Below are 17,025 nucleotides of genomic sequence, written 5' to 3'. Positions count from 1 at the left end.
CCGGTCAGAACAGGCCGTCAGGGTTTGTTTCATTTGTTTTATTTGACTCTGCTTTGAAAAAAAAATCTGCTAGTATGTCTCCCTTTGGGCCAATACAGCTCCAGCATCTTTCTCTCCTCCTCCTCCTCCTCCTCCTCCACCTCCTCCTCATCATCATCCTCATCATCATCTTCGTCTCTCTCTTCTTCTTTCTCACGTCAGTTGTTTTGCACACTTCCTATTTTCAAACATGGAAACAAACGGCACGAGAGGAGCAGGATGTGCTGCACGCACCGGGGGTCTCGAGCTCACGGGTAAAAAATGAGGAGGGGTGGGTGGGCGATGAGGGATACGGGAGCGGATGCGTGCGGGTAGGAAGAAGCCGCCGCCGACTGTCGTAAAAAGAGCAAAAAGGAAGACGGAAAAGGAGAGGAGAGGAGAGAAAGAGGATTCAATGCGGTGCGGCGCAATAAAAGAATATGACGGCAATAAAAGTTTATAGCGTATAAATTTCTGAAGGTTAAGAACTAAACGGCTGTAAAGCAAACACGCCGAAAGAAAGAGAAGGGGGGCGAGGAAAGACACACCAAGAGAGGAAATATTAGAGGAAAAGTTTCATATCCCCCTGCCTGATCATTTATTTGGTGGTTATATTGAAGTGAAGACAGAAGAAGAGAGAAATATCAGTGTTAGACTTATTCTATAGTAGACAGGCAGTGAGGAAAGGCCTGGACGTGCAGGGGACCTCGTGTGTATAAACATTGGGATTAATCCTCGTTCGATGTTGTGCTACTGTTGTGTTGTAGCTGCGTGGAGCGGGACGAGTCTCCATCCTCCTCCTCCTCCTCCTCCTCCTCCTCCTCCTCCTCCTCATCCTTTCAGCTTTGGGACTTTTTATAGTTTTGTTGCCGTTTGGTTCTATTGGGGTATTTTTGCAGCCTGGTTGTGTGTGTGTGTGTGTGTGTGTGTGTGTGTGTGTGTGTGTGTGTGTGTGTGTGTGTGTGTGTGTGTGTGTGTTGTCTCCTGTCCGACCTCCCTTTGTCTCACTCAGATGCACCCTTACAGCCGGGGCTGTAAATTCCCCCTCCAAAGAAAACCTCACCTAAAAGGCAGCCAGACAGCAGACCCCGACAGACAGTGTGTGCTGTGGCCGGCTCACATGCTTCTTTTCCGGCCTACGGGGCACGACGGACCATGGGGTAGCAAAGCGAGGATGGGTGGGAGAGAGTGGGGGGCTGCGAATGTCTACATGATGTTGAACCTTATGTTGAAACAAGGAGAAACCCCCAGAACGGCTGTCTGCAGGATTGCATTTGTTGATATTGATACTATTTTTTAAGAATCTCGCGCTATTTTATTCTCTGTTTCCGCTGTTGTGAGAGCTTCATTCTAACCTGGGTGACCTGCTGACACTGAGGATCTCTTAGATCTATCTCTTTAGATAATGGTAACAACCGCTTTTACAGTCTGTTTACAGCCTGTAATTTAGCAATCACACACACACACACACACACACACACACACACACACACACACACACACACTCACACACGCGCACGCGCAGCGCACGCGCACACACGCGCGCACACACACACACACACACACACACACACACGCACACACACACTCACTCACTGACACACAGGAGAGTACACACATGTCACTTGACCACACTTTACTAATTCACATGCCCTTTTTTTCCTTCAAAACTTCTGAAACGTTACCAAATAAAATCATGGGTACAATCAATACATAGTTTGCAATACAATCTGAGCTACGTCATGTCCTCATTTTTAGTATTTTGTTGAACTAACCTATTTTGTATTTTTGTTTGTATGCAAACATGTATACAAAACACACACACACATGCTATTTTTAAAATAATTTATAAGGGTAGTGGATCTATTAAAACACGTTTAAACCAAGAAAGGGTAGAATGTGTGTTTGTACAGTGGGCTATATTTAGAGATACAGAGTATTTTACAGAGCAGTGTTAGCCTCCGTGTTAGGCCTCCACGAAATTTACAAGGAAACACGCAAACAGAGATTTAGTTCATCTTTGGTGCTGTTATTTTAATTAGTTGGCCTGCTTGACAAAAGTTCCATTTCTTCGTCCACATTATCGCTTCAATTTAAATTCAATATTTGATTCAGACCTGGCTGTCTTATATAGCCTATAGTTAACCTAGTATCAATTGTCCATTTTTAACCGGATGATTTGTAGTGTTAAAACTCATTAATTGTATTAGCAAGACAGTATTTTCTTTGAATATATTCCTTTACATTTCCAGCCAGACATGTGTAGATCAAAGATCTGTCTTCACTCTGCAAATCTCAAATCAACCCTCACATCTGGCCTTCAATTACAACACGCAGTTTTATTTTAAAGCAGCTTTAGCTTTATGTGCGGACTTAATAGAACCATAAAGCCGCATTACAGGCCATACCTCCCCTCCCCCCCTCCCCGTGGCCTTACCGCTGTCCACCGCTTGATGGCGCTCTTGCTCCACTGATAAAACAGACCTCGCCTGAGGCTTTGCTTGCCCTCATGGAAGACTCACACATGAATGAGTTCCTTTCAAGGGGTGGGTGAAACTTTCCGTATTCCTCTTCTTAATGTATTTTAAAGGGGATACTTTTAAGAAGAAGTGAGATGATTAGGCCACTTTTTGATTTTGTTTTAGAATATTCTCACATTTTAAGCAGTTTCGGATCATTTTCGCAGCGTACTGGGGATGAAGAGGAAGGGTTGAGGCCTTGAATCATAACCCACGCGTATGGGCTGCCAGGAAATTGTTATTTTTGGTGCAGAATTCACACCAAGGACGCTCGCACCTCACCCATTGTCTGGCTCTCCTCGTGTAATACGGAGCCTGTGTACTGGGTGCCAGAAACATTTTTTTCAATGAATATTTTTTCCAAAATTAATATCTACAGCGCATACAGGATACACAGAGGTCTTATTGCGCACTGCTGCTGCGGCCAAATCCATTCTCTCCAGTATGAAGGTGTTTTAATTAGTGTGGATTTGACGCAGAGGACGTGACGCATAAAGGCGAGGGGGTGAAATCTAGTTTTTGATGGTTGTTCCTCCAAATGCATTGCAGTGAGTGTGAGTGAGGTGTTATTTATGGCGTATCTGATGTTCACCTAGGCCGCGTGTTGTTTTGTCCAAGTGTGTTCTGCAGGCTTTGACAGTGGGGTTGTGTGAACAATACTCCAAGCTTGTAAGAAAATGTGCCCTTTTTCACTTTCACATCTCACCATGCAGGCAATAGATCACAGAAGCAAACACTTTATTGGAAGTGTAAACACGGCTTGGTGAAGTTTAAACAAGATCATATTCTTGGCAATAAATTGGAAAAATACTGCGGCAATTTCTTCTCGGAAAGTCGGACGTACAATCAGCTGATTTACCACAACACAGTCTGTAATGCAGGCAACGTTTGGGCCTCTTGTGTCAGTGCTATATAATCTAAATAAATTACATTTCGGCTAATGACATTTTTATTTGGCTGATGCAAGCGCACAAACAGTCCATGTTGGATATAAATTGACTGATCCAAAACAAAATAATCAAAAGAGAAAATTCTCATTTAGGTATCTCATTGCTGTTCCTGCAGGAACCTCAGTCGCTAATTACTCAAATCTGATTTGAGACTAAATTCAGGCGTGCTTTGGGCACAAGTCTAGGTATTGAAGTAACTCCACAGTTCACTCTTTTGGGCTAATCGCATGCACTCTATGTCATCTTACTTTTTACGGGCGCAGGCTGTTCTACAAACCTTTCTACAAGTTATCCCTCGTTAAAAAAGCCCTCATTCTACCTCAGCTTACACTCTAACAGGAAGGATCACAGCTGTATGGAAAACACGGCAAAAATGACAATGAAATACTGAGCAAGGATGAGGCGTTTACGGCCTCCGGTCGCGCAAAGGGCGCGTCGTAAAAACCTCCTTTTTGTTTCTGTGCTGCAAGGACGTAAACAAGCAAACACTGCCCCTCCGCTTTATGGAGCTTTATAGTTTGTTAAAGGGTTTACAACCACTTTCTCCAAGCCTATTACCCTCCCCGGCCCTCCTTACATGTTTATGGAGATCATATTTATAAAAGTATACGATGATCAGAAAGCATGCGTGCAGGAGTCTATTTTCTGACCAGCAGCAGTCAGATTGGAATGGAGGACAAGAAAGTGTCTGACAACTGGTTTTAAAAGCTCAATTACATTTATAGGCTGGTACTTGTTAAAACCAATACCAATTAGGAAGCGCTACCCCTCCGCTCTCCCTCTCTCCCTCTCTCTCTCTCTCTCTCGCTCTCTCTCTCTCTCGCCTCAGTCTGTGCTCACCCCTCTCGCACAGGCTCCCTGACATTTTCGGGCCTCATTCAATTCGTTCTGTTCTTTAAAGATTGAGGGATAGAAATGAGAAGGAGCAATTAATCCCCCCCCCCCCCCCCCAACCCCTCCCACAACACCCCCCACACCCAGCACCAACAACCTCAATCCCAGTCTTAAAGAAAGGAAATAAACTCAACCTCTGCTACATTCGGTTGGACTAGTGTTTGCTTATGTGTGTGATCAGATGCAAAGCTGCAGAATTCTAAATACCCCCCCCCCACACACACACACACGCACACACACACACACACGCGCACACACACACACACACACGCACACACACACACACACACACACACACACACACACACACATTCCTCCTTGTTTGAATGTTTGCTGCACCTATTCTCCCCCCTCCTCCACCCCTCTTCTTCTTCTTTTTTCTCTTCTTCTTCTTCTTCTTCTTCTTCTTTCTCGCACTCCCATTTTCACAGGCGCGCGCGGCTGCTCGAGAATATCATCTAGTCATACAGAAGCTACAGGCGCTAATAGACCCTGTGTGACTGTGTGTGTGTGCACGCGCGCGCTCGTGCATGTGTATCTGTGTGCGTAGAAAAGCCAATGGGATGAAGAGCTGATAATAGATGCAAATTATCCCTGAAACCGACACACATACACACACAGGGGCCAGGAAGAGCGAGGGAGGGAAAGCGCGCGCGAGAGAGAGAGAGAGCGAGAGAGAGAGAGAGAGAGAGAGGGAGAGAGAGCGAGAGAGAGAGAGAGAGAGAGATAGGGAGAGCGAGAGAGAGAGAGAGATAGGGAGAGCGAGAGAGAGAGAGAGGAGAAGTGAGAGAGAGAGAGAGTAGAGAGAGAGAGAGAGAGAGAGAGAGAGAGAGAGATTGAGAGAGAGAGAAAATATGAAACAACTCATTTGCAGAGGAGTAAATCACGGAATACCCGTTTGAGAGCGCGACAGGGCTCCCGCTTACAGCGCTAACACCGGAATTGTGATGCGCACGAGCCCTTCCTCATCTACTTCTCCCTCTTCTTCTCCTTCTTCTTCTTTTTCTTCTTCTTCGCTGGAGATTTTATGGAATCGGTGTGATTGTTGTTATTGTTGTTGCGGTGGTTGTGGCTGTTACTGCTCTGGCTGGCTGCCGTTACCGTTACTCACACCGCTCGTCTGTTGTGGCTGTGAAGGGAACACCACAACAACGGTCACCGACACCGGCGGCAGACCTGCCTCACTCTCTCTCTCCCTCCCCTCCGTGTCTCTGTGTGTGTCGGTGTTTCTCTGCCTCAAACCGCACGACAGAAGCAGAAAAAAAGAAAAAACAACTGAAAGCCGCGGCTCGCTTCCTTCAGTCCCACTCTGACTCTTCCGAGCCGATCACAAACTGAAACAACAGTAAACATCAACACAAAAGATGAGTTCATATTTCGTCAACTCGCTCTTCTCCAAATATAAAAGCGGGGACTCGTTACGTCCGAACTACTACGAGTGCGGTTTCGCGCAGGACCTGGCCGGCAGCCGGCCCACCGTGGTATACGGCCCGGGCTCCGGCGCCACCTTCCAGCACGCTCCGCAGATCCAGGACTTCTACCACCACAGCGCTTCCACGCTGCCCAGCAATCCGTACCAGCAGAGCCCCTGCGCGGTCACATGCCACGGCGAGCCGGGCAACTTCTACGGATACGACGCGCTGCAGCGGCAGACGCTTTTCGGGGCCCAGGACGCGGATCTGGTCCAGTACAGCGACTGTAAACTGGGAAGCGCACCGGGGCTCGCCGGCGAGGACGCTGAAGGAACCGAGCAGAGTCCCTCACCGACGCAGCTGTTCCCCTGGATGAGGCCGCAAGGTGAGGAAATGGATAGACTGGCAACAGTGGGTTTTTTTGTTTTGTTTTTGTCTTGTTCAGAGCATCACGTTTCGAATCATCTTCCGCAAAAAGGTGAGTGTCCATGGTAGGAGCAGAGCTGCTGCTCCTCCAGGAGGGGAAGACAGAAAATGTGGACACACGGGGAGTGGGAAACTGTGGAAGAAAGTTGGAAAAGTGTTTATAAAAGCAGCAATTTAAGCAGGGTAATTCGAGCTTCCTGTGTTCAAAGCACGTTTATGGTTTTATTGGCAGCACCAAAACTTGTGAATGACTTTAGGGTTTAATTGCCCCGGCCATATACTGAGAGAGTGGACGGGAAGAGCCGGGATAGAAGCTCAGTGAAAGAGAGAGAGAGATTCAGCACAAATAGACGAGAGATGATCGGGAGGGGGGTATTTTCGTGACAAACCCCCTACACAATCTGAGAAACCCCTGCTCAGAGCGGATGGAAGAGTTATTGGAGGTAGCCTCGTTTTTTGCCAGCCGCACAGACTCATTTTAGACATGCAGCTCTGACCCGGGTTAAACTTTTACTGCCTTTTTTTTTTTGCTTTTACGACTTGCCTGTGGTCTCCGGGATTATTTGGCTACACGGTGGCCAGTTCCCCACAGGGTTAAGGCTGGGCATGTGTGTACGTGTGGATATAGGATGTGAGCTGCCGCTCCAGTGGCAGCCTGTCACTGAGGCTCCTACTCACCACCGAGTTTTTTCTCTTAAATTTCCTTAATTTAACTCACTTTCCTACTTAATTTATTTATGTCTTTCATCTGCGCTGCCCCTTTGCTGTTGTAACGCTGCACGTTTCCCCGCTGTGGGACGAATAAAGGATTCCTGATTTCAGAGGATAAAGGGAAATAGAGTAGTCTTACTCGGATGAAGCACCTTCGCAGGCCTCTCTGATCCACTGACTTAAATATCAAAATCATCCCAAAAGTATTGCTTCGAATTAAAGGTGTCTTTCTTTTGTGTCCTGTGTGTGCATGTGTGAACACTTGGTGGTCTTTGTGTGTTTGTGGCACGCACAGTCTATGAAAATGGATTATTTATATAATATATATATATATATATATATATAGATTTAATATATGCATTATAGGGAGCTGAACTAATAATCGATGCCTTAAACCAACAACACAATAAGACTGATTATGCAAGAAGCTTTTTTGTGTTAGATATTTAAGGTAGAGAGAGAGAGAGAGAGAGAGACGGAGAGAGAGAGAGAGAGAGAGAGAGAGATGGAGAGAGAGAGAGAGAGAGAGAGAGCTGAGAGAATAGACGAGAGAGAGGGGAGGAAGCGAGAGAGAAGAGGGACGAGAGAGTACTTCTCTCTCTCGCTCCTCTCTCGAGAGAGAGAGAGAGAGAGCAGTGAATGGATTGACATGTATAGTAGCCTATTTTGTTTGAGCCCATATTTCTTGTGATGTGCTGTGTGTGTGCGCGCGCGTGTGTGAGTTTATTGCTTATGTTCTCGGTTGTATTTTTTTAAAGTGGGGCAGCAGACGGGTTATAGACTGTGCAGGACTTTTGTGGCTTCATGATTATGATCATAAAATAGAAAAAATAATAAATAAATAAACCACCCAGGTCTGTATTTACCTCGAGCTGCTTTCTCTCCATTTATACAACACGTTCACCTGCTACAGATAATAATAATAATAATAATAATAATAATAATAATAATAATAATAATAATAATAATAATAATAATAATAATAATAGCTCATTCACATTAACGCAATAAGACTATAAACACTTTGCCTCTATAGTGCCTCCCAGCAGTGTGTGTGTGTGTGTGTGTGTGTGTGTGTGTGTGTGTGTGTGTATGTATCTGCATGTAAGGTTTCCTGTTTGTACGGCCTGTAAATTGTCCTAATTTACATCTTTAAACCCTCTTTTATATTTTGCCAGTCCTTGTCTGCCCCCGGTCCCCTGTGTGAATAACGGCATTTCAAATCATTTCCAGCTTTAGATACTACCGGCCACACTGGCAGCGCGGGGTGAAAACGACTTCTTAAGGGGTTAGCTCTTCTGTTCCAACGATGACAGTGATTAGTCCCATGATTAATAGTTTTCAAACAGTATAGGCTACTTGCGTTTAACGGCGTGCCGGTCCGAGTGCAGGCAGCTCCGATCATCCGGGGGCCGAAAAGTCTAAACTAAACAGGAAACCAGGCGTGTCGAGCCGCTCAGGTCTGCACTGCTGAAGTCCGACAATGCCGTATACACACAGTTACAGCCCGTGCACGGTTTGATGGGATATTATCGTTGTTCAGCGTGAGGATTTATTAGTTATGCTATAATAGCAGATACAAGGCGGACGGACTTTTGTGGGTGAAACGGGAGGATGGAGCGCAGCGGCGGAGGTGGTTATCCTCCCCGGTTGCCTCGGAAATTCCGCTTTAACGAGGGGGTTCATTTCATAATGTGTCTTCTAAAGAGGGATATCGCCTCCTCCACACCTTTCATGTTAAAACCCCAGCGCCGATGGAGGCTCCTACTCACCGAATATGTATAAATAGTCCTGAGCCCCCGAACTGGAGATTTAATGTCCGAGTTATATTCTAAACTCGTGAATATGAGCCGTTTTACGATTGTTTCTGCTGTGTTTGGAAATCTTGATGAATAATTTTCTCTGTACGACTTTCAAAATGAAAACAGAATAAAGTGTGATTAAGCCGCAGAATGAATGTCATGGTATTAGTATCCTATGCCTCGGCTCTCATTGGCATCTGTTGTCGAGTGGAAACCTCGCTTCTCCTTCTTCCAAAATGTCAACTGCCAACTGCCATGCATTTGTTTAGAGCTTATCTAATTGGCTTTGTAAAGGTTTCATATATAATAGGTCTTAAAAATGTTTCACTATCCCAAGGCTTGTAACATTTTCTCAGACCGTACAGATCATTTAATCCTTCATCTTACACTACAACGTGAAAATGGCAAATAAATGACACACTATTCAGGATTTATTCCTCCAAAAGCGGTTTGATGATCCATCTCAGTGGTATATAAAATTATTGTCATATACTTTTTGCAGAGCACTGACGCAGCCAGGGTTGAGGGTTGAATTCCCCGTGCATGTTGCTAAAAAACCCTCCGGATAAAAGTGTCGTGTTGTCATTTCATCCAGGAAAGTGTTTCACATGTCCCTTAATTCATGGCTGCTGACAGCAGTGGATGTGGCGCCCACTTCCTTTTAGTCCCAATAGCACGAAATCACGATGCCAGCCCTGTGACAGATAACACATACAAGACATTTACATCACTTACAAGTCCACGCATTTCCATAAAGACTCCCTTGTCTGCTTCGTGTGGCTGTTTTACCATAAAAAGCAGCTCTGTGTCCATTGACGGACACTATGTGGAAATCCAATGAGACCATGAGAGTCACACCACTTTCTCAAAAGTAGAAAGCATCCTGCTGGACGTATATTTTGCACCATGTACCTGCTGGCTTTAAATTATGTGATCAGTAGATAAGACTTCTGTGATTATAGCCGTAAATACGCTTCCATCGAAGTCATTACCTCACCCTTAATTTAATGCAGTGTGTGTGTGTGTGTGTGTGTGTGTGTGTGTGTGTGTGTGTGTGTGTGTGTGTGTGTGTGTGTGTGTGTGTGTGTGTGTGTGTGCAAAGTTACTCTCCAAAAACGTGTTTTATTCTTTAATTTACCAGACACTGAATTCTGCCAATTCTCTGTAGGTTGCGAACAGTAATGTTAAATTCATGTAGAATTTGAATTTCCCTTCAGATCAGTCATTTAGAAGTTTTGAGGTTTTTTTTACTTCAAATCTTTATGACGTACTTGGTCCGTGGCGCAGAGCTCCTTTTTATGGTACAATAACCAAAGAGGAAGACACAAAGTTTAATGGAAATATAATCACTTACACAAATGTCCTGTATGTGCAAACTGATGGGAGTGTAATGCTTACAGTTTTGTTGGCCCTCTTTGTACTGTAATAGCCTGTAGTTTACTAGGAAGAGGGAGAAGTGAAACGTGTATACTTTAAAGCAAGTATCGCGTGAAGCATAAATATTAAAATAATAATAATATTCATTTTTAGTGTGTTTATTTTTCAGTACTGCCTAAGAAGTTGGAAAATTGGTTTAAGAATATATAATTCTACTATCGCCCATGTGACGGAATAAGCGTGTAGGAAACATGTTTTTCCTCTGTTGGTTCATACAATGCAGGTAATACTAGTGATATATTTCAAAGGGTAATAATTTAAAAAAGGGCCATTGACTTGTTTCTCCCATGCTTGTCCATCGTGTGTGCAGAAAACACAATATCTGACCTTGTGCGTGTATTAAGCATTTATGATTGATTTTAAATCACCGTCTGTGTACCGGGTTCTCTGCCTGCGTTCTTTCAAATCGTTGGAAACCGAGACAACAAGAGAGCACAATAACTTTGCATTGAATAATTTCAAAGTATTTATTTGTCACGAGAGGCAACGCTCTGTTCCGATCTTTGTGGTGCGGGCTCATTTTTACCTTTTAAAAGTATTTACGATGTATTTATAGCATCAGATATTCATGTGCACTTCAAGTGCTCAGACTTCTCCGTGTTATATGAGAGGATTTCTGTTTTTCTGTTAACTAGTGCAGGGCCCGCTGCTTCTTGGGTTTCGAAGTAAGTTTATGCACACATTTACGGTAGCAACGCTACAGTCTACGCATCATGAGAGCAAAAGCTGCAATGAAATGTTTTTATTTTATGGCCTCAATAAAGTCAAAGCCCCATCAAATGTGTATGCCCCAGGTTTGGAAAACACCATTCACCTATATTGTTCAGGGGCCCCACAAATGACCCACTCGAGCTCTCTCTGGCTTTATGACCTTCTCCTTTGCTAATTTATGTTTCTTGGGTAGTATATTTGATATACAAAAAAACACAATACAAAATATAAACACATATGTTTCCTCAAAGCATAGGATAGGAAAGAGCCATGCTCCTCACTTGTGCTTGGTTACATTTTCAAATGGGGGCGCAAACTGGGGGTCGTGCCAACTGAAATTGTAGTTTAAAGCAAATGTCCTGCATTTCTACACTAACTAATGTGTTGGATTACGTCACGAAACATTTCCCCGGTAAAACAGCGCCCCTGTCAGCGCATTAGTAACTGTTCAGGTAGAGAGTGATACTGCAGCACGGGAGACAGCGGAAGCCTATCAAATGAAAATGATCATAAATTCAAAGCAAGTTATGTGAGAAATTGAGGAGGGAAAAGATGTTAAAATCACCCCAGAAACTGTAGAAAGTGCTGTGTTGTGTCAGAACACACACACACACACACACACACACACACACACACACACACACACACACACACACACACACACAGAAAGAGAAAGAGACAAGAGAGTGCCATTTTATTATCATTTATTAACACATTTTTCACGTGTTCCATATTCTATATTACCGATTTAATATAATATCTCTTATTCACCCTCTGTATTTGGGATCACAGTGTTCTGCCAAATTCATAGGAAAATGTTGACGATGTGAACTCAATGTGAATGTATTGCCATTCTGTGTGATAACAAAAGTACTTCCTCTTTACAATAAACAGAGTATACCATTCTACCGCCAAACCTAACCAACTAGTTCTACATGTTATCATTTACAGAATGTTACCATAATTATATCACAGGGCATACACTATACATTGCGTTGAAATGATTAGTCCATTATTCAATACGTTTATTCACAATTAATTCATTGTCGTCAACCCGACGATTGTCAAACAATATGTTTTTCAGTTTCTTAAATGTGAGGATGTTCTGCTTTGTATCTGTGACTGTACAAACTAAGTATCTGGTTTTGACTCTTGGTTAGATTAAATCCACCCTGGGTCTTTGAGACCTGTTAGGGACATTTGTTTGTACATGAAAACGCAAAAACAATCAACAGATTGACATTTCTCGCCTATACCTAATATATTCAGAAGCTATCAACAATTAATATTTCTGATGTTGATTTGACATTTTGAAGTTTTTCAAAAAAAATGGATGTTTAAATAATAAGACTTAAACAGTAAATACATTTTAGTCCTATAGGGCCTATTAGTCCTATTCAGGCCTATAGGTTTGGCTTTCATGTGGCAATATGGAGGGCGGTGATAAGATGTGAATTTTGCCTCTGATAATGTCGTCTCCCCCCCACCAGCTGCAGGCAGGAGACGGGGACGGCAGACGTACAGCCGTTACCAGACTCTGGAGCTGGAGAAGGAGTTCCTGTTCAACCCATACCTGACACGGAAACGCCGCATCGAGGTGTCACACGCGCTGGCGCTGACGGAGCGGCAGGTGAAGATCTGGTTCCAGAACCGGAGGATGAAGTGGAAGAAGGAGAACAACAAAGACAAGTTCCCCAGCAGCAAGACCGAACAGGAGGCAGTGGAGAGAGAGAGGAGGGAGAAGGAGCTGCGGGACGGGAGCGGAAGTGGAGAAGGTGGAGGTGGTGAAGAAGGAGGAGGCTCGGTGGTGGTGGCGGGCACGGCGGGGTCACAGGTCTCCGTGAATGAGGATTGCTGCGAGAAAACACACAAGCAAATGTAGGAAGGAAAGCGGTGAAAATACGGGTCTGGTGGACAGTATGGGGTGAGGAGGGGTGAGGGGCTTTTTTGTCTTAATTGAGGCCGTTGGACTGCTCCGCTGTCTCCACAATTCAATTGATGGAAAGGAACTTGAGTCTCCAAAATGGCGACTGAGCCGGACAGAGGCCTCGCGCTCTGTCTACTGACTGTAGAAACCGCGGGAAGAAAAAAAGAAGCAAGAAAGTGAACTTTAAAAAAAAATACAATTGGTGAGGTCGGGGTGGATCCATCCAAGTCAAACAAACATAGTCTACTCTAGTGTTTAAAACAAACAAAAAAAATGATAGCTTCCTTTCTTTGTGGAACAATTATCGTGGAAACATTTCTATATTGTTAGAAGTTTATCATTAACACTTTTATCTTTGGCAGCTGTATAGTTTTTAAGTTAAAAAATGATGATGGTGCACTTTTTACTGTACTTCTCACTTCTATGTTGTTGTTGTTGTTGTTGTTATGGCAATGATTGATTGATTGATGATGATGATGATGATGATGATGATGATGATGATAATGATGACGTAGCAATTAATGAAATTTCCAACAACATGAAACTGCCTATTTATGCCGTTTTAGTAGGTCTCTTTTTTACACACTCTAATTGTCGTTTCTCGTTTTAGTTCGTTTTTTGATCGATGGTGTTTGTTTTATGTTGTCTTCTTTTTCTCTTTTTTGGGTAAAAAGCATGCGCACAGTGCAGAATAAAAAAGAGAACATTCGTAAAAATAAAAACGACGAAAAATGTAATAAAAATGTTGCGTTATGCATTTAATGTGGGGCACAGTTCTGTTATGAGTCGATCAAGGTTGGTTTTATGGTTGCACTGTTTTACTGTTGTTTCTCTTAATTATCAATTAAGATGAAGACGTCAGAGGTATTATGTCAACTCTATAATCAATGAGTAGTAGAGAAAAAGAATGAGAGAAGACGGGGTAGGTGAATGGGGAGGGAAAAGATGTGGAGAAAGTAAAAAGGTATTGCTTCCCTCTTTCCTTTCTTTCGAACTTTGTCTCCATCTTTTCCCTTCACCATTCTCCTTACTCTCCCTCTTCTCTCATTCTTTTCATCCCTCACCTCCACTCCTTTCAGCTCGCTCATCCCCTCCCTCCCTCTCTCTCCTCTCTGTACTCTCTGTCATCAGCCAGCCTGATAAAACCGTTCAGTTCACGAGGCCAAATATTTAAGCCTTGACTCGGAAATCTCCTCTTAGAATAACAGACACCGCCCCCCCCCCTCCCCCTCACACCACACCCGTCCACCCACACACACACAGCCCACATCCTATCCAAACATCACTTTATTTATGGCCTGGTCCTCCACCTCCACTTACATTATTACAGGCCTCTATATTCACTGTTACACTGCCTTCCATCATCATCACGATGACGACTTGAGGTCGGATTGTTTCCATCTGGAAGGATCAGGCACACTGAGCATGCATATTTACCATGCATATCTATCTTCATACAATGAACTTCAGCTTGTTTTCAGAGGTTGGGGGAATCCCCAGTGTTATCAAAGCACCAAATATTTGTCTGATCAGATTTCCCGACCTTATGGAAACAGATGTTTGTTATAGGAAATCCAACAGAGTGTGTAGTTTGCATGTGATTTACTCTTCACATACAACCCGAGCACAAGAATGCATTCCCATTGTGACATTGCTGTTGCAGGCCTCTCCACCTTGTTCTCGTTACATTTTATATTTTAACAGACTGCCCGCTCAAGTTAAAGGAGTAATGCAACGATGTAGTTTTGCACTTTAATAACTTTGACGGACTCACTACAGATAAAAAAAAACAAAAAACATATCCATACCAAATCCTTTGGGTAAAGTTCTAAGACCCTGGAATGTTGGTCTGTAGCCTAGATAACCCGGATGACTTCCCTAGGGTTATTATAGCATACGGCTGTTTTAACAGGCTGGGTAGCTCTCTTTGTGATGGGTAAACAAAAGCCCCTGAATTCGTCTCATTGGTTTGGTTTATTAACAGAATTCTACTATGTTTAGAATGATGCAACATATTATACTTTATACTCAGATCTGGATATATTGTCCCCCCACACACACACTAACATACAGGCCACACAGCATACTCCACAGCAGCTTCATTATGTGCCTGTGACCCTGTGTCTTGAGGTTGTGTTGAATTTGCACCATGTGAGCAAATTCCTGCATATTTGCAATAAATCAAATGTCCAAAAGTCAAATGACACCAATGAACCTGGAGGTTTGGTGCTGCCCGCTCAGCCTGGTCGGTAAACCCACTTTGAATCTACGTCTTCAACGTTAACAAACCGTTTATCTTGTTCTTTTGATTGTCTGCTGCATGTTGGTCAACGTGTTTGTGAGCTACTTATATGAACCTACATGTGTAAGCAGAAACAGAGACCCTCTGAAAATGTGGGGCATGTGATGTGACACTCGGAAAAGTCGAATGTCTTAACAACAGACATGGTGCTTGCCATTTTAAAAAGGTTAAGCAATGTGTGGCACCGTCAGGATGAGATGTTTCACACATAACACATCAAACACATTTTAAAGGAGAGTCTCACAGTTATTTTAATGTGTGGCCTAAGCAAACGCACCTTCTCTTTCTAATCATTTAATTGCCCTCACATCTTTCCCGGAAGAAAACAACCTAGATTGTTACGCATGCATAACCTTGGCCTGTTAAACATTATACTCAGCTCAAAGATTGCATCCTGCTAAACCTGCTGCGTGGCGGGGAAAGGTCAACGTCAAGTGTACGGACCCAAGCACCTGCTCGCCAGGTGAGTTTCCTCTACCGGCGAGAGGATTTCAGTGTCAAATCACACCTGAACTCAAAGGCGGGTGTGATTCATCTTGAATGTCCCGGAGACAGGAGACACACTCAGTTACGATAGAATGTGCTTCTTCTTCTCCTTCTTCTTTTCTTGGAGGAAACGATAATGCTTCAACAATGTGTTCGCCTGCTTTCAACACAGGTGTTTAGTTTTGTTTGTCTGGCTTAAAGCTTTAATACTTATCATGCCACACTTGTAAAACGTATTAACCTTTAATTCTTTATGTTTAGATTAGTAGTTACATTTAGGTGGAGTGCAACGTTTTAATTATGAGCGTTATTGCAGAATGGTTTTCAAAGTGACAGGTTTGGCTGCTTCCATAAACGCCTCTCTGTTCTCTAATGTTGTTCCTCTGTTTTCAACTATTACTCTGCCTGCAGTGACCAGCCAGCAGCGGCACACTGTACAGTGGCAGTAGACAACAGCCAGTTTTGTTCTGCTGTGTGGGACCCTTTCTTCGGCATGTGTGGTCTCTGCAAAGACCTCATCTCCTTTCAGTCTTCTCTGCAGCTTTTTTCACATGCCTAGAGCCATTACATTCTAAGTCCAATCAATATCACATCTAATGGTATTTTCCGCTTTTTTGCGAAATACTTAACCCACTTCCAACCCAGCAATGAGGGCAGTAAAGATGTCACTGTGAGCTGGATGTTTGTCAGCCTCAGCCGTTTTGTTTTCCAGCTCTACGCGCGCTCAGTGATTAGTGGACACGTTCCGAGCTGCTGCGTATTGATTGTATAATATAGAATGTATTGTATGATGTGTATGTGTGTGTGGCAGTGGTCACTCCCTGTGTGTTTCTCCCATTATAATATTGCATTCAGGGGGAAACCCCGTCGGCCATTGGGCATCTTGACATCACATGGACCCGAGGTCACGTGGTCCGCGAGGCAGAGGGAGGGGAGGAGAAGATTGGGGTGGGGTGAGTTTTTTGTGTAAATCTCGACGGTAATGTCTCGCCGATAATTCACGGTGCCTCGTAAAAAGCCGACATTAGAGACCCGGGCCTACAAATCACCGGCACCAAATTATGAGTTCGCTGGACTTCGCCAACGCGCTGTTTTCCAAATACCAGCAAGCCGCTGCGAGCTGCTCACCTCTTCTCTTCACAGATTCTGCAACTTCTCCCTTCCCGACTTCCTCTGGTGCTCCTGCCGTGTCTTCTCCGTGCGCACTCGTGTCCAGTGGAAAAGGCGGCGGGGAGCTCATTCTTCCTTCCACCTCCTTTTCGCCATCTCCTTCCTCCTTCTCTTCCCCCTCCAACTCTTCTTCCCCATCGTTCTGTTTGTCTCTTTCGGGATTGAACCGGATCAGCGGGAGTATCCAGCCCAGCGCGCATCCTTTCATCCCTGCTGAAGTGCGCACAAGAGGGGCTTATGGCGCGCCAAGAGCCGGGCTG

The 17,025-nt window shown here is 44.0% G+C and overlaps 2 protein-coding genes across 3 annotated transcripts in view; both read left to right on the top strand.

The window, feature by feature from the left end:
- The first annotated feature begins 5,271 nt into the window (after nt 1-5,271).
- Nucleotides 5,272-13,209, top strand: hoxb8a (homeobox B8a). Of its 2 annotated transcripts, none has more exons than XM_029437158.1 (2): nt 5,272-6,178; nt 12,377-13,209. In XM_029437158.1, the coding sequence occupies exons 1-2, from the start codon at nt 5,746-5,748 to the stop codon at nt 12,760-12,762; spliced, it is 819 nt and encodes a 272-aa protein (XP_029293018.1). In that variant the 5' UTR covers nt 5,272-5,745; the 3' UTR covers nt 12,763-13,209. The 2 variants fall into 2 exon arrangements, with proteins under 2 accessions (XP_029293018.1, XP_029293017.1); XM_029437157.1 differs by having other exon boundaries at nt 12,371-13,209.
- A 3,371-nt stretch (nt 13,210-16,580) lies between these two features.
- hoxb7a (homeobox B7a) overlaps nt 16,581-17,025 on the top strand; it is a 6,599-nt gene continuing 6,154 nt past the window's right edge. The window contains exon 1 of the mRNA XM_029437156.1: nt 16,581-17,025. This exon is cut by the window's right edge and continues 163 nt beyond it. Coding sequence (XP_029293016.1) covers nt 16,657-17,025 — 369 coding nt within the window. The 5' untranslated portion in view covers nt 16,581-16,656.

This window comes from Cottoperca gobio, chromosome 8, assembly GCF_900634415.1.
Source record: "Cottoperca gobio chromosome 8, fCotGob3.1, whole genome shotgun sequence".
Lineage (NCBI taxonomy): Eukaryota > Metazoa > Chordata > Actinopteri > Perciformes > Bovichtidae > Cottoperca > Cottoperca gobio.
The sequence above is the reverse complement of the archived record's forward strand: the minus strand, read 5'-3'. Positions and strand labels throughout refer to the sequence as shown.